At 41.8% G+C, this 24,472-nt stretch overlaps 1 protein-coding gene across 1 annotated transcript in view; it reads left to right on the forward strand.

The window, feature by feature from the left end:
• The window catches only part of COL4A6 (collagen type IV alpha 6 chain), a 199,280-nt gene extending 176,384 nt beyond the window's left edge, over nt 1–22,896 (forward strand). The window contains exons 32-48 of the mRNA XM_018558662.1: nt 1,504–1,647; nt 3,619–3,735; nt 4,131–4,312; nt 6,089–6,152; nt 6,446–6,520; nt 9,195–9,302; nt 9,387–9,494; nt 11,120–11,191; nt 12,207–12,332; nt 12,854–12,964; nt 14,766–14,927; nt 17,183–17,281; nt 17,530–17,670; nt 18,742–18,858; nt 19,920–20,111; nt 20,581–20,867; nt 22,130–22,896. Coding sequence (XP_018414164.1) covers nt 1,504–1,647; nt 3,619–3,735; nt 4,131–4,312; nt 6,089–6,152; nt 6,446–6,520; nt 9,195–9,302; nt 9,387–9,494; nt 11,120–11,191; nt 12,207–12,332; nt 12,854–12,964; nt 14,766–14,927; nt 17,183–17,281; nt 17,530–17,670; nt 18,742–18,858; nt 19,920–20,111; nt 20,581–20,867; nt 22,130–22,390 — 2,366 coding nt within the window. The 3' untranslated portion in view covers nt 22,391–22,896. The remainder of the gene's footprint in view (nt 1–1,503; nt 1,648–3,618; nt 3,736–4,130; nt 4,313–6,088; nt 6,153–6,445; nt 6,521–9,194; nt 9,303–9,386; nt 9,495–11,119; nt 11,192–12,206; nt 12,333–12,853; nt 12,965–14,765; nt 14,928–17,182; nt 17,282–17,529; nt 17,671–18,741; nt 18,859–19,919; nt 20,112–20,580; nt 20,868–22,129) is intronic.
• The last annotated feature ends 1,576 nt before the right edge of the window (nt 22,897–24,472 follow it).

Below are 24,472 nucleotides of genomic sequence, written 5' to 3' on the forward strand. Positions count from 1 at the left end.
AATGTATATACAATTGTGCTCAAAAGTTTGCATACCCTGGCAGAAATCGTGAAATTTTGCCATTGATATTGAAAATATGACTAATAATGCCTTTTATTTAAGAGTAATGATCTTAGAAAGCAATTTATTATCACATAGTTATTTGGCTCCTTTTTAAATCATGATGATAACAGAAATCACCCAAATGGTCATGTAAAGTTTGGCCCTGGAAAATACCTTGGAATGTTTGGCCTAAAATGGCAATAAAAGGTTAATTTCCCACATCTGTGGCTTTTTAAATTGCAATTAGTGTCTGTGTACAAATAGTCAATGAGTTTGTTAGCTCTTACTTGGATGCACTGAGCAGGCTAGATACTGAGCCATGGGGAGCAGAAAAGAACTGTTAAAAGACCTGCGTAACAAGGTAATGGAACTTTATAAAGATGGAAAAGGATATAAAAAGATATCCAAAGCCTTGAAAATGCCAGTCAGTACTGTTCAATCACTTATTAAGAAGTGGGAAATTTGGGGATCTCTTGATACCAAGCCAAGGTCGGGTAGACCAAGAAAGATTGCAGCCAAAACTGCCAGAAGAATTGTTTGGGACACAAAGAAAAACCCACAGGTAACATCAGGAGAAATACAGGCTGCTCTGGAAAAAGACTGAGTGGCTGTTTCAAGGAGCACAATACAACGATACTTGAACAAAAATGAGATGCATGGTCTACTTGCCAGAAAGAAGCCTTTGCTGCACCAATGCGACAAAAGAGCCAGGTTACAATATGCCTGACAACACCTTGACACGACTCACAGCTTCTGGCACACTGTCATTTGGAGTGACGAGACCAAAATAGAGCTTTATGGTCACAACCACACGCGCTATGTTTGGAGAGGGGTCAACAAGGCATACAGCGACAAGAATACCATCCTCACTGTAAAGCATGATGGTTGCTCACTGATGTCTTGGGGGGTGTGAGCTTTAAAAGCACGTGGAATCTTGTGCAAATTGATGGCAAGATCAATGCAGCATGTTATCAGAAAATGGAAGACAATTTGCATTCTTCTGCATGAAAGCTGCGCATGAGATGCTCTTGGTCTTTCCAGCATGACAATGACCTTAAGCACAAGGCCAAGTTGACCCTCCAGTGGTTACAGCAGAAAGGTGGAGCTTCTGGAGTGCCCATCACAGTCTCCTAAACCTTAATGTAAGACAACCAAAGACTTTGCGTGACCTAGAGGCATTTTGCCAAGATGAATGGGCAGCTAAACCACCTGCAAGAATTTGGGGCCTCAGACAACTATTACAAAAGACTGTACACTGTCATTGATGCTAAAGGGGGCAATACACAGTATTAAGAACTAAGGGTATGCAGACTTTTGAACAGGGGTTATTTCATTTTTTTATTTGTTGTCATGTTCTGTTTTATTGTGTCATTCTGTAATGGCCTATAGTTGAACATGTATGTGTGTGTATATATATATATATATATGTATATCACTAACTAAACCTGTTATGGTTCACAGGTGATAAAGGATCTCTCGGTCTGATCGGCTTTCCTGGTATGCCTGGACGTCCGGGCCGTCCTGGTAGCAGCGGATTTAAAGGATATGATGGATTACCTGGAAGAAATGGTGCTCCAGGACTTGAAGGTCAAAAGGGGGAGAAAGGTAATTAATGTTTACTATGACAAGTAAGAGTATACATTACTCATTCTATAAGTGTGTTTTTACAAGCTGATAATCCTTCTGTCCTTATGAAAACACCATCATAACTTTTATGGATCTGTCATTGAATCTTATTCTGTGTTTTATAAATACCTTTCGATTTAATTTATATAGATCTGGGATGTCCTGAACATGTTTTGTTGTATCAGTAGGGTGGTTATGTGTCTAGGACCAGGAAGAGTGAAGAATGGTGAAAAGCCAAAAACACTAATGGAAACTGTTTTTTTTTTTTTAGAAAAGGCATAGGGTCTTCCCCAATTACATTCTGGGTAGTAATTGGCTTAGCACCAAAAGTTTTTTTTTTTCCTGTTTCTCAGTCTCCTAAATAACTAATAAGGAATTAGCGCTGCTTTTGGATATATGTCAATTGTTATGTTGTGCCTCATACATTGCTGTGCTGTATGTGTATAGGCCAATGTAGTTGGATCTGTATGTGTGTTATAATTAATCAAAATTAATCGATTAATGGATTTTAACAAATTTGATTATTCAAACACGAAAATTTTAATCAGTAACAGCCCTAGTTTTTATTATTATTTGCAGCTAATAGGTTGGGCTTTAATATGCTTATATTTTGCCTTCCCTGGTTCCTCCTCCCTCATCAACATGCAAATTAAATTTTTAAACAAAACCTCTTTATTTTCATTACATATTTTTTGTTAGGCTAATGACATTTTCACTGGATCTCTGTGCAATGCAAGCAGATTGTGGCCGGTGGCAAGGCCCAGCAGGGTGCTGTACATAAGAAACCTTCTCACAAGAGCTCCCAGCCCTGATGCAAGCAGTGGTGGGTGATGGGTAAATGCCTGTCTGGAGGAGTGGGCATTCCTAGGCAAACTGCCCTAGCTAATGCCCACAGGTGATGCCGAGCCTCCATGATTGAGAAGCTGAAATCCAATGACTGAAAGGGGCGGTCTAGGGACAGCTAGGCTAGGATGGAAAGGACTAGATTTATGCTGGCTGTCTTCCAGGTAGAAAGAAAATGGCTTTATCTTTCTTGCAGTAAATTCAGAGTAAGCAATTTCAGTACAGGAGAGAAGCCTGTAAAGGTGGCCATACACTTTACAACCATCGCAAGACCTTAGTCTTGCGATGGTTGTAAAGGGATTAAAAAAACATACGATCTGCCCATCTTGGACGGGCAGATCGCACTCTCGATCATCGCAAGCCACGCCCCCTGAGGGGCGGGCTTGCGATGACTGTAATGAGGGGCGGGCTTACGCTGACTGCAAACGGGCACCGGCCCGTTCGGCAGCTGTCGAACCAGCAGTCCACCAACTCAACTGAAGAAGATTGCAGAGAAGGCTGGAGTTCAGGTTTAAAGTGACAGTAAAGGCAAAAAAATTTCCCTCACCCCAACGTTAAGTAAAGCATTTACCTTAAATGATGTCCTTTTATCTGATCATCTTCTTCTTTCCTGTAGTTTTCAGCCTTCTCTCCAGCGCTGCGGAGAGTCTCCGATCCAGCGCTGACTCCTCTGAGCTTGCTCGCACTTCCTGTCCTACGGTGTCTGCATGCGTGTGCATGCGTCCATAGACTTACATTGTGTCTCTCCTCGTCTCCCGGCCGAAAATCTGAACTGCGCATGCGCACGCCCGAAGATGCTTTGCGACCGCCCGAGCAGTTTCACATTTTCAGACGGGAGCGTGCGGGGAAGACACAGGTAACTCTAAACCGCTGTTAAAGCAGTTTTTTTTTTTTTTACTTTTTGCATATATCTACTGCTTGCTAGCAGTAGATATATGCAAAAAAAGCTGAGGGTTTAGAAACCCTTTAAGCTTCTTTTTACATACTCAAAGGATAATTGTACTTTTAGTGCACACACACAATTTCCTGCACACACCCCTCCAAGAGCTTTGCTGTGAACTTCACAACTCTTTCCTTAAAGACTAAAGGTTCATTGTATTTTCTTAGGCAGCGCGGGTGACCCTGGCCCACGAGGTCCAGCATCGATTGTAAATGAGAACATGCTTTTAGGAGAACCTGGAGAACCTGGAAGAAACGGACAACCAGGGTTCCCTGGCCCCCGAGGTAATATTTCCATAACACTAAGAGATGTTACAATTAGGAGGTGCACTTGAGCAGCATTTCAGTTTTGGTTTACATCTTCATGAAGTGCACTATTTTGTACAAAATCCAAACAGACCCAGAAAACAATGCCAAGATGTCACAGATATGCAGATCCAGTCCTATATTCCCACATCTAAGGCTGCTCATATACATTCATTCTCTGCACAATCTTCTGATAAGCAACAGACATGTCTAGTGATGCCAATCAGTTTGTTCCAGTTGGCTATGAGAATGTCTTCATGGGTCCATTGTATTTTTCTGTATTGTCAAATGTGTCTCTTGTGTCAGGAAATGTTGCAGTATATTTTTGTATTTGTAAAATAGAATAGAAAAATAATAATAATGTATTTCCACAGGTGATAAAGGTTTCCCTGGTCTACCTGGGTCACCTGGCCTCCCTGGATTCTCAGGAACACCAGGAAGAGATAAAGGTCAAGGTGGAGATCCTGGGCTTCCTGGAGCATTTGGAAGGCCGGGTCCTCCTGGTATTAAAGGCTCACTAGGGATCATAGGATTTCCAGGGATGCCAGGAATGAATGTAAGTTTCCTAGTTTGAATTGATGTCTTTTTAAGGTGTTTGGATGGGCCATACCTGATAAAGGATTATAGGCATCAGATATGTAGATATTGAACAATTGTTTATAATGTATTGGATTGATCCACATTTGTAGCAATTTAGGGTGGCCTTTAGACTGCAGAAACCCATGTTTCCCTATAACCTAATAGATTTCCCCATGACCAATTCCAGCATTGCCACCACACATGTACCAAATTTCCTTCTGCAGTAGCTCTTTGTTGCAGTTAGCAATTAATTTAACCTGGGTGATACTACCTTGAAATGTTACATTGTTCAGGCGCCATCGGATATATATATATATATATATATATAATGGCAGTCAGTTCAAACAGTCCTTGTGGATTGTAGAGGGGTATCAAAAAAAAGTCTACAAGCACAAATATGAATTGAGTATTTTACAAATCTTTGTTCATATGGAGCTTAGTAAATTACCATTTGTGGTGAAAGTCTCATGACTCCTACCAATATTGTTCTGTTATCATGACTTTTAAGTTGATATATTGGCTTTCTTCCGTTGACTTGTCTTTACTTATTTTGTAAAATACTTTATTAAGTAGGGATCGGATAAAAGTTCTAGCCGACCTGTGACAATGAGACTGTCACAGGTCGGCTCAGTAGATCGGGAGGTGAGCGAACACATACCGGGTTCGCTCACCTCTCGATCCTGTCACGGCTCTCTGCCGTGACAGGGGGAGGGGCTGGATTCCCCTCTCCCCGCTCCGATCTGCCAGCGCTGACTGGCGGAACGGACGGGGGAGGGGGCGGGTACAGCTGGCTCTGCCTCTAGATAGGCAGAGCCAGCTGTCACTCACGCAGCTGGGCGGATCCCGTCATCTACGTCGGGATCCGCTCCGGCTGCGGCGTCTCAGTATACCGCGAGCTGTAGCTCGCGGTATACTGAGCTTAGGGTAACGGGAGGACACTAGTTTGTGTCCTCCCGTTACCCTAAGGAGAACTATGGGGAAAAACACTGACCCCATAGTTCTCCTTTAAAGTGATATCAAAGCCAATTTTCTATTTTATTTCTCCTTTAAGGAGACCCTCCTTGCTGGAGGATGTTGCGTTTTTTCTTTAAAAGTACTTCTTTCCTCATTTTCTAGTGTGTCCACGCCATGCTCTACCCCCCTGCACGGGTGCCACCATCGTTCTAAAGGAGGCACCCGTGCTCGCTCGTGCCCGCAGCGGCTGTGTGCGTCCATAGACACACACAACCCAGTGGCAGGCCACGCACCTTCCCTCTTTGATTGATGGCAGAAAGAGCCTATGGCTCCTCTGCCATCAGTATCCCACGCTCGGGGTACAGAGGATCGCTCCGGGACCGGCGGCGGGGACGAGCGCAGCTCACAGGTAACTGTGGGGGGGTTTTTACCCTAATGCGGAGAATGCATTAAGGTAAAAAACGCCCAGACCTTAATACTACTTTAAGCAATTGTCCTCATTGTAAGATTTCTTGTCAATCTTGTTTCAGTGAAAACTCTTGCATGTTCCCTCACTTTCAAACCTGGGGACAATAGTCACCAGAACACATAGTGAGGTTCAATCTACCCAGGGGGACCAAAAAAATCTGACAAAGTTTGTTGCCTTTCCCTACTCTAGTCAAAATGGAAAAAAAACTATTTGGGCCTTAAATATACTTTAATTATGGTTAAGAATGTTTAATAACATGTTACCAAAATAAGTATATAATAAACCAAGGCATAGAAAAAAAAAATGCTAACCTCAATATTTCACTTTTAGGGTGCAGATGGATTACCAGGTAGCCCTGGTTTTGCTGGTGCGCCTGGACGACCTGGTGAAAAAGGTTTGTTTTAACCTCATTCAAATAAAGTTTATATACAGTAACATAGTCGTCAGTTGCCAAAATAATATTATGTAATTCAGTCCTTAACATGAGAAATTAGCTTTCAAATGAGATGAATTTATTATAAATGACTCACAACTATAAGTAACTTATAGGAGAGTGTTAATATTTCTGCTTTAGCTGATGTCTTAAACTTGCTTGTTTATTATACCTAAAAAAAAAAAGCTACACAATGATCAGTTCTTTGTTAATTTGTTGCAGCGATGATTTTAATTTTACTTTGGTCATTATAGGTGACCGCGGGGAATCTTTAGGGCAGCCTGGTGCTCCGGGACTTAAGGGAGAACGTGGATTACCAGGAAATCCAGGTAATGTTTGTTCATTTTCCCACTTATTATTGACTGGCATTTTAAAAATCAGCAGTCTGAACTATGGGCCTAACAAAGGCTGACTTCAACAAAGCCAACATAGACTGTAGCCTATGATGGCAAGGCTGTTAAGAACTAGAGACAGACAAGCCACCTGCACATTATGTGCCAGTAGCACATCTCCATATATAACAGGTTTCAGACTCTTGCAGGCCAGAACAATTCATCAAGGTCCTCATTTTAGCTGTCCTTGTACAGTGTGTGCATTTTTGTTGGTGTAATAGTGTAGTGTGTACTTGCCGTTCATCCACTGCCTCTGTACACCTAGAACCAAACTTCCAGCAGAAAAGGTGACAGTTTCTCTACTCTTTAGTGATTGTTTCTAGGTGTACAAATGCAAAGTGGTCAAGCTGTCTCTTTTACTGTGTGATACTTAAGCTGGCCATACACAAGTAGAATAAAAAATTTTTTAAATTAGTTCGATTTTCCAATAGTTAATGGGGTACAATCGATTTTGACAGTAGTGACGAAAAAATTCAAAGGAGCAGGTAGGAAAATGAAATTCTCTAACAGTGAAAGTGGTTTTCATTAACTCCATTCATTTCAAAACCAAATATTAAAATAAAATGAAATGATTGAACGATATTTTACAGGTTATCGATAAAATTTTTGAATGCTCTGACGAGATTTTAATGTATGAATGTTCTTATGAAGATCTACCAGTATATGCAGCGGTGTATTTACAAATGCTGCTGCCCTAGGCAAAACAGCAACGCAGTATATGGCCAGCTTAAGACTAGCCAACTGGGGTACAAGACAGTTGGCCTAGGTGGACAGGTCCTGGGGACTAACGTTATCAGTAATTCGTAAAGAGCACGTAACTAGAACCAGTGCTTATCATAAAAAGATTTTCAATTATATAGGCTACATATTATAAAGAACATATCTCATCTCTGCATTACGTAAGCTTAAAGGATCACTTGAAATGTGTTTTCATTGCATGTGGCTTAGTTATCAGTTATCAGGAAACAATACCTTTCACAGTAATGGTTCTTTAAATATGCTTACCATTCTTCAGCCATGGGCAGCTGAGCTTTATATGATGTGTTCCCTCCCTAGAACATCTTATGACATGTGGACTGAGGAAACACAAATGGTCACAGACATAGGTTGCTATGAGTGAAGTACTGTATATACTGTAGTGCTGTATATGTATGAATACAATTTTCACAATCAATCCATCACTTAACAAAGATTCCAGCAGTGAAATTTTGAACAATCCCCAAATACTGTGTGCATTTGGCTTTGTTCCACCACATTTATTTAGTCTTGATAAAGATGTTGTTATCAAATGATTCCACAAGGATATGCAAGGAACAGCACTGATGTGCTGTAACCCATAGTATTCAAAAAAACGGAATGTATTGCAGTTTACCAGTCTAGGTGTGGTGACTGCATCTGTTTTAACTTTTCAGGGAAATATATTTTTCAGCAAGCACAGGAAATACCTGTTAATCTTGGCTACAATGCAGTATATTTGCTACTTCCTGTGAGCTGAGCTGGAGAAAAAAAAACAGTCTACATGTCTTCAGTAAATTCCCCATGTAATGTAGATGAACAAAGGTAGACATGTCCAGTCTGTGTGCAACCATCGCTTCCTGCATAGTGGAGACATGAGCGTAGCCACCCAGGAGCAGGAACTCCTGTTCAAACATGGGCAGACAAATGTGATTGTGATAGCAATGTAACAGAGAGGTGGCAGGTAAAAATTAACACCCACTGGAGTAAACAAACAGGTATTTTATTGCAAAATGTCCTCCAACAGCATAGGTCCACATTAGCATATACAGCAAGACAGCATTACTAGCACTCTGTAGTTGCAACAGTTTCAATATTTACACACAACCATTTATTATGGTAAAAGTTCCAAGTGGTTCACTCTTCAGCAATCCTCCAAGCCCGCTGTATATAAACAAGTCCGGGCAATCCAAGTGTTTTATCTCCAAGTCCCAGTGTAATATCAGTGGCGTAGCAGTAACAGTACAGTCCAAAGCCACAAATGTCCCTTCAATATCCACAGGGTTAGGTATCCTGCATTCTGGTCCCTTCTAATCTCCAGGGCAGCTAACGGCTCCTTCTTGGCGTTCTGGCCATAAAATTCCTGCAGCAGCTCTTCTGTCGCCTGCTCACAGTGGCAGAGCATTCTTCCTTTCAGAACACGTGTCCTCCTCCACCTTTAGGGAACCTTCTATATATATTGGCTTGAGATCACCCCTTCCTGTCCAATTCATGAATAATAAAGTCTCCAGGGGCTTCCTTTCTGGCAACTTCCCAGCTAGAATGTTCCTTAACTAGACTCTTCCTTCACCTTCTCAAAGGACAGAGACGATAAATTCTGCCTGGTTACAGCAATTGACACTTTATCCAATTTTTTTCAGACCTAATCAATCAGTGGGTGTTAGATGTACCCCTGTCAGAACTTTTGAGGTACTATTAATTAATGCAACCATGGTACTTGACCCAGTCTATGGGGTTTTCAGTAATTGTGCCTTTTATAAGGTATATAGGTAAACTTACTTTATTAAACTTTGCAAAGACTTGTTAGTATTTAACTGTTATATCATTCAGGATCTTATAGTTTTAATGTTTTCTACTTTTTATTTTCATTTCACAGGTGGAAGAGGCTTTGATGGACTCCCAGGAGATGTTGGACCATATGGAAGACCTGGAAGCCCAGGAGTAAAAGGCTTGCCTGGAGAGTTTGGCCGTCCAGGACAACCAGGTAATGTGCTTCACTTGTCACCATAAACTGTGTTCTGGATGTAGAAATTATTTACCGGGTCATATTTATTTATTTTTCTATTAGGATCTCCTGGCCTTCAGGGATTTCGGGGAAACCCTGGGTTTGTTGGAACCCCTGGATTACCTGGACCTCAGGGATTCCCTGGACCTGCAGGAGCCCCAGGTCTTAAAGGTAATGTGACAGTGATGCACAGCAATGCTGGTTTTATAACTGATGTAATACAGCATTTTACTAAGATTTATATTCAACCCAGTTTGTATTACATTATTCTTATTAAATAAAAACTCCCACCAAGGCTTTTAGGTGGAAAAAAAAATGTATATAAAAAACAAAAATTTGCAGACACTTGGATTTATTTCATATAAGTCCATCTTCTCTGTGTCTGTGTATGTTTAATGGAGACGTAAGACTGGCAACCAAGCAGCTGAACAGATATTACCCAGCGTTTGAATGAAGTGGAGGAAGCCTTGTGAAATAACACTATTTAACCATTTTGAGTCTGGAGCAATTTTGTTTTATTTTTACACATGTAAAAATTGTTACAATTTGTTATGTCACATGATGTTTGCGTACCTGTTCGTCAAATCTATATTTTCAGGAGAACAGACACTAACATTAATTTTAGTGCCCACTAGCACAATATATGACTCATTTTTTATCAAATATAAAATATAGGGTTACAGTGAGTAAATAGATACCAAACATATCAAGCCATAAAATTGTGTGCTTCTGTGGAATGGCAAAAAACTTCGGTACTCAAAATTGTTGATGGGCGACAATGTAAAAGCCTTTACAGGCCATTAACTTATAGTTTACAGCGGATTATAGCTTTCATTCCAACGTTCACGCCAATACCTTACGTGTGCTTCAGTCACTGTTTACATACGTGTGCGCTCCCTAGGCATGCATTTGCATTCGCGTGTTGGGCCCCAACCTTTACAGCCCACATATACTTACATATAAGTGACTGGGCCGCTTTACAGCCGCTGCTGTAACCATAAGCATGCTTTAACCACTTTGATTAACATTTATAAATGCATGCATGGAGCCCTGCCTGCTTGACACCTGTAGGCATGTAGTGGGTGTTGCTTTACAGTGTATGGCTTATAGTTTGGGAGTAAATTATATCCCATTATTGGTGTCAATGGCAGTAGTAATAACCACCAGTATTGCATTGGTGTAAGTGGCCACAATAATCGTACCTTCATTGGTGGTCAGTGGTAGGCTGTGATAATTACCCTCCCGCCCTCCAGCATTGGTGGTCACTGGCAGGCTGGGATAATTACCCATTCTACTCTCCAGCATTGGTGGTCAGTGGCAGGCTCAGGCTATAATAACCCCCCACCCACCAGCATGGTGTTAGTGGCACGGTGTAGCACTACACTACAGTGGTTTACTTACTTCTACTACTTTTGGGCAAAGATCCCCTTGCCTGAGTGTGCCCGCTTCATTCAGTGTTGGAATGTAGAGAGCATTTCAGCTCCTGGAACACTGCTGCATGTTGACAGCTGCCACACCAGGGTACATTCCAGGTAGTAGAACCCCCCCCCCCCCCCCCCCCCACAACACCACCCGCCTGCCTCCACTCCTTGCCCCTGACATCATTTGCCCACTGCCCCACCAGGGTACATTCCAGGTAGTAGAACCCCCCCCCCCCCCCCCCAGGAAAGCAACTGGCTTGGAGTGTAACTTTGATCACCATGATCCCCATGTACTGTAGGCTGTATATTATGATTTTCACTTGCATATGTGGTCTAGCATTACAACACCAAAAGTGGATTTTCTGTTTATTTTAGGATTTCCTGGTTTTTCTGGGCTGGATGGATTAAATGGCTTGCCTGGCACAAGAGGATTACCCGGCACACCTGGTAATCACCACAGCTTGTGGATTCAGTAATTTCATGAGTTATATGAAACAAAAATATTATTAACATTTGCATAACCCCTTCATAGCAGGATGTTGTTAATATGTAGATGCCAAGACCAAATTTAGCTGTATCAGTATGTAATGGTTCATTTTGCAATAACTCTATTACTAATTTGCCTGCTTATATCATTTGTACATTGAGTTTTAAGGATATAACGGCAAAGATGGCAAACATTTTTATTTTTAATGTTTTTTAAATCATGGTACTTGTGGTCTTAAAGAATTGTGTGTGAGCACGTCAAGTGCAGCAAGTTGCAGCAAGACTCTTTTAGGCTAATCTTTTTTATCTTTAAAGACCACACATAAACTGTAAATACATAGTATTTATTTAAAGAAACTCTATCACATAATAAAATGCTTTCAGGAAAGCACATACCTGTAAAGAAGAGTCTAATTGCTTACCTCTCCTGCCACTAAGACCACTCCGCACAGAAGTGGTCAACTGAATTTTCGCAACACTCCCACAGTGACATGAGCTCAGAGGGAGGAACCAGTGAGAGCTGCAGGGACAATGAAGATCAATACTCCAGGATGTGTTGGCTTCCTAGCGCACTTCAGGAGACCAGTTCTCAGCTAAGCAATGCGTGCAACAGGAGAGGTAGAAGTCTTTAGCCTCTTCTTCGCATTTGGGTGCTTTTATGAAAGTATTTAATTACGTGACAGGGTCTCTTCAATAACAAATAGGCTGACCTATGTAAATTAATTTAGGTGATCTTGTCTAACCCCCAAAGGCTGAGCAGTGACCACTAGACAATTGTTCTGTACGAGAAGTTGATTAGCTGTCTTGGACTTCTGCTTGATGTCTGTTGTGGGGGATGGAATAACCTATACTTTTTAACATTAACAATAAAACCAAATTGACTGGTAGTCAGAACTTGAGCGTACAGTCCATATGGTGCTCTTCACTGTGACTGTGGCTTTTGTTTTAAAATATTATCATTGTTTACTCAACTAAGGTTTAAGTGAAGCTGGACGGCCGGGAACTCCTGGATTTCCAGGTCCTAAAGGTGAAAAAGGATCTCCCAACACAGTCCCTGGACAACCTGGATTTAATGGTTCTAAAGGCAATCGTGGAGATCCAGGTAAGAAAAGGTCTTGAAGACGTCCTGAATTTACTTTACATTTTCTCACCAATTGTTTTCTTCCACATAGCCTTTTTTATGTATGAATTTATTTCCTTCATGTGACCCTTGTTTCTGCTGTAAACGTTGCTGTCAATTAAATTTACATGGTACAAGAGGCGGGCAGCAGTGCTCAGAGTGGGGCATGTATGTGCTGGGAAGCTGTTATGAATGTGACAGCCTCCCACGGAGGGTTTATTGGTTGCTAGGATGCTGGCATCCTAGCAACTAATGACACAATATGGCAATGTTCATATTTAGACCATGATGACAGCCAGCATTCTTGCCCCTCTGTTTACATTCAGCTGTGGGAGATCCCCCATCCAGCAGCTGACTGGTGTCTACAACACTCTTTATAATCTTTATAATCTCCAATAGAATATTTTTTTAATGACACGGGTTGCATATTAGCTTCTCTCTCATTACAAAGGCGCATTCGGTTATTATGTTCTAAGTCTAATGCAAAATATACTTTTTTTTAGGTCTTACTGGTGTTCCTGGAACTTCTGGACCACCTGGGCCACCAGGAATAACAGATACTTTACCTGGATTCCCCGGAGACCCTGGACCGCCTGGACTAGATGGAGAGATGGGTATGATTAAATTGACTTATTAACTATTCAACTGTTTAAAATGCTCAACAATTATATGCAATCACAGGCACACCCAGGTGTTTGCAGGTAATATCTACTTTCTGAGTGTCTCAGAGGCCCTGAAACCCAGTGGGCTGAATTATGAAAATATCAGCTTCAGTCTTATAGTGTGAGATTTGGCAGCTTCCCACACCATGCCTGTGGTGGAACTATCAGGGTCACAGAGGTCGCAGCCGCGACCGGGCCCTGGAGTTCCGCCACTTAGAGGGGGCCCAGGACAGGAGGACGGGGCTTGTAGTAACCGCTAATATCAGTACCAGGACCTCTTCCTCCTGTCCTGGGCCCTTTGGGCTTCACGCTGCTCCCCTCACCTTGTTCGGGGCGCAGCGTGAAGAACGATCATGCCGGCGCAGCAGCCAATGAGTGGGAAGCGGGTTATCCCTGCCCCCTCTTCACACAGAACGGCTGCCGACCGTAGAACTGCCTGTGTTCTATGGAAAGAGTGTGGGGTCAGGGAGCTGAAAGCTGGGAACGAGAAGGGGGGAAGCTGGGGACATGGGAGAGGAGAGGGTGGGGTCAGGAAGCTGAAAGCTGGGGACGAGAAGGGGACATGGAAGAGGAGGGGGTTTGTTTTGAATTATTATTTTTTTGTCTAAAAATTATTATTTTTTTAAAAGTATCTAATGTTTTTCTTGGGGGGGCCTTCATGGATTCTTGCACCGGGCCATGAGGTCACTAGTTACGCCTCTGCGCCATTCTATTGACTCATGATGATTGGCCTTTCTATATATTGGTGAGGCAAAACGACCTAAAACTTCAAACTGGCCCGAAGCTGAAATACTTACATTACTCCTTGTTCCTGTAGGCTTCCACCTTGTAATGGCTAGTGTTAGCTATTACAAGGCAGTATAGACCCCTATGTAAAATGTCCTCATACCCAGTGATGCCATTGTTATGTACTGTCTTTCTGTTTAATTGCTCTTACCTGTTAACGTTAGCCATCATGAAATCTATTGCTTGTTGAATATGACACTTGGCATTTCCAACATAAATGTATTCACACTTGTGGATTAATATATCATGTTCTTTGTAAAATAAACCATAGATTAGAATTTAAATAGAAATTGTAGAAAAAAAAACAATACCCTTGTAGTGGGGCCCCCCACAGTGCAAAATGTTTGTTTTTACTTAAGGCCTGGTTCACACCCAATGTATTGTTGCAGCTGAATAAGTGCGACAAAATGCTTCACAAAAAAACCCCTTTCATTCCTATGGCCCCTGTTCACAGATGAGCGTTTTGTCGCAACAAGCAAAACGCCTGTGGCCGGAAAAAGTACATGAGCTTCTTTTTGACAGATTACAGCTTGTTTTGCCCCATAGAGTCAATAAGAAACAATTCTAAACGCACGTTGCAGTTAGTGTTGCACGGTTTTGCATGCGTTTTGTCAATTTACATCAATGTTTTACAATCTGCTCATAAAAATGTGCATTTCTACGTGCAAAAATGCTGCTACCTAGGTGTGAATCAGGCCTAAGGGTAGAGAAATAAGATGTAATACTTACCATATATGTAGCTAGGTAGCTCACAGTCAAGTTCATTATAGTCTCATAATACAAATACTGTCATCATTGCTCCACAGCAATCATTCATCTTGAAAGTTCTCTTTCAGTTTTTTTCACTGCATGTTTAAAACCTGTTTTGTGTAGTGTGATAAAAACAGTTCTTATGTAAAATATAAAACTTTGATCATTGGTTTGCTGTAAAATATTTGCCACAATGTTATATATTTTATTGTTCCAGGATTGCCAGGACGTGCTGGACCACGTGGTCCCCCTGGTCCAGCCTCCAATCAAGGAGACACAGGAGATCCTGGATTACCAGGATCACCTGGCAGAGCCAGTATGAAAGGAGATGCAGGTTTCCCTGGAAATCCTGGCAGCCCTGGAGCTCCTGGTATGAAAGGTAAGTGTTCAATATCCTCTTTATGTAGACGTTGGTACTTATGTACCAGTACATCCGCTTGTTTTAGGCATGGTTCCTGCTGTTAGGAGAAGTCACTATGCAAGATTTCTACCACATAAAAACCAGCAAGTGCAAACCATTTCAAACAATAGAAAATAATGAGGTCCCATACAGCAGGCCACAATTTAGAAAATGGAATGTAACTATGTAACTATAAATGAAAGGCAGATCCTAGTGCCACAACTTATGTGCTGAAGGCATTTCACATTTTAGGAGAGTGTAAGACCTGTGGCTGGCGCTAGAACTGTGTGCTTATCTATCCTTTCTTCCAGGAGTTTTAGCAACATCTAATAGTTTACTGCCAGGACTCAAATGAGCTGAAAGTTACAAGTTACTTTTCTGTCCAAAGTTTTAAAACTGTACAAAAGTCATGGTTTAGGATAGCTGCATGGTTATGGGGTCATAACCAATGGTAAGTGGATTGAGCATTAAGATATTCTGTACAGTGAAAGTTAGGGTACAGTTTCTATGATATCTTGCACAGGCAAAGACGACAGGCTAGGTTCAGCTGTAAGAAGCTGATATTTGTGCATTTAGGTTGCACCTGTGCTATAAACCAAGCAATGGATGTCTAGGTAACCACATAAAGATATGATTTCCATGTATCAACTTTCCATTTAATTTCATGCATAATGTATAATTTTTACACTTTGTATACAACTAGCAAACAATTATTAAAATGATATGTAAACAAGTAATGAATTGTCCTAATACACTGTTATATTCAATAATAGTGTGCAGCAGTCCATGGCAAGTACAGGTGAAACTCGAATAATTAGAATATTGTGCAAAGTTCATTTATTTCACTAATGCAACTTAAAAGGTGAAACTAATATATGAGATAGACTCATTACATGCAAAGCAAGATAGTTCAAGCCGTGATTTGTCATCATTGTGATGATTATGGCTTACAGCTCATGAAAACCCCAAGAACCCCAAATCCACAACCTCAAAAAAGTAGATTATTACATGCAATCAATAAAACAAGGATTGTACATAGAACAATATCGGACCTCTGAAAAGTACAAGCATGCATATGTACTCAGTACTTGGTTTGGGCCCCTTTTGCAGCACTTACTGCAATTACTTTTGCACGATATTCTAATTATTCGAGTTTCACCTGTAAGTGAAAATCAGCTCTTGACAGTTCAGAGTGAACATTACACACCAATGATGTGTTTGGTGTTTTCCAAAATATGCCCTCAAGTTTTCCCATGTAGTGTGCCAAGCCACAAATGCCTGCTAGATTATAAACGGACAGGCTTTGATAACAGACATTAGGGGTTATTCACTGAGCTGCTGAAGGCAGCCCAGTGAATAACTGAGCCGAAGTGAAGTGAGCCGAACGCTGTTTGGCTATTCACTTCAGCCTTGTACGGCTGATTTCAGCCGTACATCGGCTAAAATCAGCCACACTGGAACAAAAAAATATGTAAAGCGCACCACTGGGATGTGGACAAGTCTCTCACTCGTTGGCTGTGTGAGAGCAGGTGTGCATAAACTCTTCAAACGAACGGGAGACTACCTAAAAATGCTCAATGAATGAATAATAATAATAATAAAGCGCAGCCTATTAGCTGAATGGTTAAAGTGGAAGTGGCAGAAGTGTGACTTACAGTTGGGAAGTTATCAGCGGGCGTCCGGAGTCCATGCACTCACGTGGGGATGACGAAGATGGTCTGTGTACTGGCGATCTGGAGTGTCCATGGCGTCCCCAGGGTATCCCCTGGGAACCGTGTCCTCAGCCAGGCCAGGTCATTTGGGGATGCTGATCTGTCATTACAACTGGGTGGAGCGAGCCGTGAGATAATTTGCGTGGAGATCGGTCAGCTTTGGCCAACCTTTCTCCACGCTTCGCCTGTCACTGCGTCTCAGCTGAGCCGAAGCATATGGGTTCGGCTCGGCTCGGCTGAGCCACTCGACTGCCTTCTGCTGCTGTACGGCTATAGTGAATAGCCCGTACAGTAGCCCTTCGGTTCGACTGAACTGAAGGGCAGAGGCGGCCGAAGGATCAGCCGAAACTATCCTTCAGCTCATTAGTGAATAACCCTCTAAATATCTGTTTGGATATCTAGATATTAGTGTAGAAGTAGATGTAAGAAAGAAGAAAATATTTCCATTGGTATAAAGCAATGGCCAGAAGAAATCCACATTGTCATTTACAGAGTTGCCCTTTTTTGTATTTCTCTATTTAGGTCTAAGAGGTGATCCAGGATTCATTGGGAGTCCTGGAAAAGAGGGTGCTTTTGGAGATCCCGGATATCCTGGACTCAAGGGAGAAAAGGGGAACCAAGGTAAATATGTCTATATTAGTTACTAGACACATCTACCGGTATATGTGTGCATGAAACATTTTGGTATATATTTTTATGACAACCTCAAATCCACAAAAGATGATCTTTTAATTGTCCCATGACTGAAAATGTTGTCCTATTGGAAAACAATTTGTGTTTTTCATTTGTGTGAATTACTTTTGTCATTGATTTTGCTGTTGGTAAACAGTTTCCTAATAAATACAAGTAACTTGTTTTTCGTCCACCAGGTTTTCAAGGTCCAACGGGGCGCCCAGGTCCACCTCCCTTAGATATAGATTCTTCTCTTGCAATTCCTGGTCTTCCTGGTATCAATGGCTTTGATGGTGCGCCAGGTGAAAGAGGTCTACAGGGAGGAGCAGGAACTCCCGGTAAGGAACACAATTTAGCAAATAGTAATGGACTTACATCATGTTTTTTTTTTTAAGCCCGCAGTGCGTGCATTGAACACCCAAAAAGTGAACCAAAAAAGTGCATGTGAACAGACACACATAAAAGACACACATAAAAGTGCACAGACCCCTAGACTTCAGGGTAGGCCCAAAGACCCACACCCCCTATTCTGTGGAAAGAAAAACACATAAAAAAAAGTGAAAGGTGCACATACAAAGTGAGAAAAATAAATAAGTGCCAAAGTGCACGACTATGGCTAGGCCTTGTGGCCCGGTAATAAAAATTACCCCTGGTCTTAGCCAAAAGGCCTAGCCCAAGAGGCAATATGCAACAAAAGCAAAAGGTGTCATGGCCAACGTGCCTTTTACACAGTGGGGTCTCAGACCCATAGTGCTAGTCGGGCACCCCTGGGTCACCACTCCCAGGGGGCACTATAAACTCTGCAGGCTTCGTGCCTTCCCAGCCCATGGGCAGACAAGGTAGACCCATCCAAATAAGGAGGAATTGGGCCCTGCTAGATCCCAGCACCCGTGAAGTACTCCCGACCCCCACTCTTACGAGAGTGGACGCCCAATTCAGTTTCCTTCCCATAGCAAGGACCCTTCAGGACCCCCATCACTCAGGCAGGGTACTCCGATTCCAGCAATACAAGCCATAAGGCCAGTATAGCGGCTCCTTTCCCCTCCTGCACACTGATAAGAACAGATACTACACTTGATCTCAGCCAAAAGGCAGAGACTGGACTTACATCATGTATGTTAAATTATTATTATGTTAAACTGTATGTATGCCAAATTATTATTATTTTTATTATTATTAAATTGTTTTGGTAAGTGCACTTTAAGTTTTCCACCTATTCGGTTTATGCACCTGACAAAAAATTACACTGTGCATGTAAATACTTTTCAATAAAAAAGCTTCACAAATTAGTATGGGACTAATGCATATGGAACATTTTGGCTTTGTGGACTTGGCTTACATACACAGATATACTTTTATCAGTACCAGCTTCTTTTTCTGATTGTTGACACTTGACAATTTTCTTGCAGGCAGCAAAGGTTTTCCTGGCCGTCCAGGGCAGATGGGAAGGAATGGAACACCAGGTCAGCCTGGGTTTATTGGTGATGCTGGTGACCCAGGTATTCCAGGGACCTCAGGATTTGAAGGTAATGTCTCTTTTAGGTGAACATCAGCGATAACATTTAAGCTGTAGATGAAGGGGAATCAGTGACACTCTTGTGAAGAATTTTGAGTCTGTTAGGTCCCCATTGGTCACAACAATGTTTTTTGAGGTCCCCAATCTATATAGGTTAATCTGTAAACCACAAATTGCTGGTATAATTGAAATATGTTCTTGTGTATCCCCGTCTTAAACTGTTAGGCCAGGGATACCCCCTCCCCTCCCCGATCCTACAGCGCTGACTGGAGGGACCGACGGGGGAGGTGGCGGGCACAGCTGGCTCTGCCTCTAGATAGGCAGAGCCCGCTGTCAATCAGCCAGCCTGGTGGATCTCAACAGTATTGTGGGGATCAGTCCCGGCTCTCAGCATATAGCGGGCAATGACCCTGAGGAGAACTATGGAAAAAACGTTATAGTTCTCCTTTATTCATTACATATGCAGCCCCCACTACAAGTTGTTCCGTGCACTCTCTCACTGCAAATCTACTAGATAGGGTCTGTTGGATTGAAGACAGTAGATTCAACACACTCTTTAGTGTTAAATAACACCCACAATGCTTCTGGCTGCCACAGACCATGGTTTCCAAAGCTTTAGATCACATGAGGGAACTTTGGAGCAGCAGCTTTCCGTTGACCAAGGGGAAACGTGAATTTTAATGCAAGGGCCATTCTAAAATACACCCATAATCTCTTGTCTGCTCATACTTCTATTGTTTGCAGGCATCACTTGTCACTAGTTGGGACTGGTTAGCAACTGTAAAGTGAACATATTATTTGACTGAAAGAAGGAATCTTAAGATAGATAAAGCAACAGCACCCTACTGTATAATGTGCGTTGCCAAAAGAACGAGCACACCCCTCTCCAGAAATATGTACATAATCTCTGTAAGGGCTTTAGAATCTTGTTTCTGAACGATTGAATGGTATGTGTACATTAATATGACTTTATTCAGTATAGTTTATTGAGAAATCATACAACATGGATAAACATAGATTCCATCCCATATATTTTCTACAAATCATCTTGACATTTGCCAATGTTTGCAGGTTCTCCAGGAAAACAGGGCTCCGCTGGACTACCTGGTATGCCTGGAAGGAGTGTAGGTGTTGGCTATACCTTGGTGAAACACAGCCAGGCTGAAACAATTCCTCAGTGTCCAGTCGGAATGAACAGACTTTGGGATGGCTACAGTTTGCTCTATGTAGAAGGACAGGAAAAGGCTCACAACCAAGACCTTGGTGAGTAAACTGGGTGCCACTTGTAAAAGCATAAATAACAAATATGTAATTTCTCACATAAGTGGTTACAACATAATAACATGGTGTGGTGTGCTCTTACCTAGAAGAACTTAAAGTGACTTCAAATGTCAACTTTACTATTTAAAGGGATGTTGACTTTGTGTAATATTTTTTTTTAAATGTTACAAAATTAGTATGTTTCCTCTAAAAGTAGGTATTTGAAAAACCTAATATATCATAGGTCAGAAGAATAAAAAAACTCTCTAATGAACTTTTCACGCCTAAATAGTATCCTGGTCTATGTAGATTGAAAGGAGGTAACATATTTAGTACCCGTGATCACATCTAGAGTGTCAAAACAATATGAGAATATTTACACATAGAATTGGAACAGGTCCAGAGATATTTTAGGATCAATGCTTTATCAGCTAGATTTGTGTGTAGTGTAAATGTATGTTTTATATTCTAGGTCTTGCTGGATCTTGCCTGCCCCGATTTAGCACAATGCCTTTTGTCTACTGTAATATCAACGAGGTCTGCTATTATGCCAGCCGAAATGACAAGTCTTACTGGCTGTCCACCAGTGCTCCTATTCCTATGATGCCTGTGTCCAGCACCCAGATTAAAAACTACATCAGCCGCTGCTCTGTGTGTGAAGCTTCTTCTCAGGCTGTTGCTGTTCACAGCCAAGACAACAGCATCCCACAATGTCCTAATGGCTGGAGGAGCCTGTGGATAGGATACTCTTTCCTTATGGTAAGTATACTGCTTTGGGTGCTCCATGTATTCCTTTAGCAGGTATAGGATGCATTTTTCATTTACATAGTACCAATGTATTTACCTCATCAGGGGAGCTTTATTCTGCTCACAGACAGAACTCCGTCATTTAATCCTGCATATGTGCTATGACTGCTAAACAATCTATATGAATGATCTGAACATACATGTAGACATACATGTTTGCATTGCCTAAATGTAGCCTGTGCAGACGCTGAGATACTATAATTATCTTAGGGGAAGGATAGCAATTTGTTATGACTATCCAGCCTGATTGATTTTTGGGACAGGAGGTGTGTGTAAAGGTGCCTATACACCAGTGACGTGCGGTACCTTCCGTGCTGGGTGAGGCATTCCCCCAGCACACCAACGCCCCCCCAACCAGGTTTACCAAGCTATGGAGGGAGGAGGAAGGGGGGAGACAGGGAGGAGCCTCCCTGTCCCTCACTTGCTCGTCACTGGTGAGGCATCGAGATCAATGCCCTCTTTTTTGTTTTGTTTTTGATTGGACAGCTTGAACTAATGGCGCTTTGCCATTGGTCCAAACCATCCACAGAGCTCAAGCCTCTAACATAGAGTGGTTCCTGTTGCAGCTCTTGCCGCACTATGTTAGACTTCAGACTTGAAGCTGGCAGCTTTTCCTCCATAATACTAGGTGAGGCTCCCCTGACTGCATGTCCCTGCTATACACACACCTCCTATATGGATGTGCTAAACAATGATTATCTGATCTCTTTGGATACATTTATTCTCTATCAAACATGGGCAGGCACACTATACTCTGTGATCAGTTGACTGTGGTAGGAAATTGGAGCATCCAGTAGCACTGACCATACATAAAACAATAGTAGTCACATAGATTGTAGACCGGGCCCCAAAATAGAGGGGACCATCCTGCAACCCTCTATTACTATAAAGCCATTCTGCAATACGCTTTTACTGTAAAGCATCTGACAACCTGTGGCAGTGTTCTTTGCCTTCCCTAAATACTTAACAGAATCCAGTGATTCATAATACAGACTGTGAACCACATTACCAGTCATATTGTTCAGGTGTAATGAAGAACACAATGAGAACTTCTGATCCCGACATCCCAAGTTACCAACTATGTCAGAATCCTAAGTATAAGTTAACAGACGTAATGTGATGGACTATATTTGGATAATTGTTTAGTATTTCAGTTGCATATATGTTTCCTGTTATGTACTCCTTATAGTGATTCACAATTATCCTTTTGACAGCACACAGCTGCGGGTGCAGAAGGTGGCGGCCAGTCCTTAGTGTCCCCTGGCTCATGTCTGGAAGACTTCCGGGCCACTCCATTCATCGAATGCAATGGCGCTCGAGGAACCTGCCATTACTTTGCCAACAAGTACAGTTTTTGGCTCACTACTGTGGATGAAACAAGGCAGTTTGCTGGGGCGCCCCCCTCCGAGACACTAAAAGCTGGGCAACTTCGAACACGTGTCAGCCGCTGTCAGGTGTGCATGAAGAACTTGTAGCACAATTGCTTTCCCAAGAACTCCTTCCAGCCTCCATCAGTGTATACAAAGGCACGCAAGCTGGCCATTCTGATCAAAGGCATTCGCCTCGGAACTAGGAGATTACAATAAGGCACTTTTTTTTTAACGAAATAGCAAATAATATCTGCTGTAAAGTCATCAGTCAGATGATAAGTGAGAGGCCATACAATGAAGTATGGACAGGTCACATTTTGGAGAGGAAATATTTGAAAAGAAATGGTGCTAGTCTATTGTGTATTATTCATGGCTACCTCAGAAAGGCCTCCGTAAATCTGAATCTGTGGTACGGTAGTCTCATGCTGATCACTGAATTTCATCCATGGTGCTAGATAGGATTTGTCTTGGAGAGAAAGAGCTTCAAGACAAGTTCATGACTCAATCTGGAAGAACCAAACAGCTGTATTGTAGTCACTTGTGTGTGATATTTGAATGTTACCCTGAAAGCAGATGAGAGTGCCAGTCAAAGCAAAGAACTGTGCTTGATGACTGAAATGATCAGTCTATTTCTATCATCTTTGACTTTAGAGAACCGCACATACTTTGGTTGTAGTGGTGCCTTTATGTTTACACAAAAGGAAGTTCCTAAGCAAGCCTCTTATGTAACACTACAGTATAACTTTCATTAGTACTGTAATGTCCTGCATCATTTATCCCTTAACTGTCCCTCTGCTTCTCTAATGCCAGAATGTCATCAGCATTTTTGTAAATAGGCTGTTTGTACTGAGAAAGGAGTTGTGACACCAATCTACATATGGTTAGGATAACTGCAGTGCATGCTGGAGACCACTACTAATACTACTACTACTACTACTACTATGTACTCTTAACCAGCTCACATTCTCTTTAATAGCCATATTAGCTTGTCAGAAAATGAGTACTGTATGCAAAACTTCACATTTACAGATTCCAAAATCATAATAATGTGTTTAATTATATAGTGGTTGGTGTGGCACCATTTTTGTGTTTTAGTTAGATGACGGGTCTGCTTAAAAACACCAATGTATAGCAATTATTCCCATGGTCATAACAGACTGTAAGATCACTGACCCTCTAATCTATAAATTATTCTCATTAACCCATCGTATGGGCACTGAGCAATAGCCCAGCTTTTTGGTTGCCATTAAGGTATAGTGGTATAGTGCACATGTATCAGCTGTGGATTCATATTTTGATAAGTCAGTCATTAATCTGGTACTGCAGCATCTCCATATATTTTGTCTTCTGCGGAGAAGATCTGCCTGTTTGTTGACCACTAGAGCCTGGTCTTTCCGAGGTAGCCTTGGTGCATTTATTATGTCATTATAAACATTGTGTTACACAAAGACCACTTTTACAAGCTACAAATACCACAGTGAAATGTACATTTTTTAAAGTTGATTATATGTGTCCACCAGGTTGTATTTTACTTTCTATCATTTTGATTCCAGAACTGTTTGTACTGTATTCCATAGATAATAATCTGTGTGGGATTTCCACTTTCTACTGCAATGGACCTCTATTGGTCTCCACCATGCAATAACACATAACAGTGGTTGTATTTGAGGTCTCACCCCATGTACAGTGCTGTGGAAGGGAACATTGTACAAAGCAGTCTGGAGTGCACACAACCACTCTGTAAATTTAAAATAAAACGGATCCCTGATTCACATATCGTTCTAAATGTGTTCCTGAAGAGACAATATACAGTTCAGGATGGTATGGGGTGCATTGTGGCCTGAGCCAGGTATCAGCTGTGAGAATTCACATGCTTGCAGTGAAGATTATAGCCCTTGTGTAGATGGACAAATACAGTGGGGGGGGGGGATTTACTAAAGGTGCCCATACAACTTGCGACTATTGTCCGAAAAACGAATGTGATAATCGGCCAGTTGATGGGAAGTGCACGATCGCAATTACTGTACAACTGGCTGAATTTCATTGAACGGGCAGACACGGGAAACTTTTCATCAAAACAGAAGGAAAAAGAAAAAAATCGATGGATTAGTGGCGTTTTCCTAGAACAACAAAAGAAAAAAGTCACATGAACATGAACACTGCACATGTGCAAATGAAAATCCGTTC

The sequence above is a fragment of the Nanorana parkeri genome, unplaced genomic scaffold, assembly GCF_000935625.1.
Source record: "Nanorana parkeri isolate BGI_ZX_2015 unplaced genomic scaffold, ASM93562v1 scaffold352, whole genome shotgun sequence".
NCBI classification, from domain to species: Eukaryota; Metazoa; Chordata; class Amphibia; order Anura; family Dicroglossidae; genus Nanorana; species Nanorana parkeri.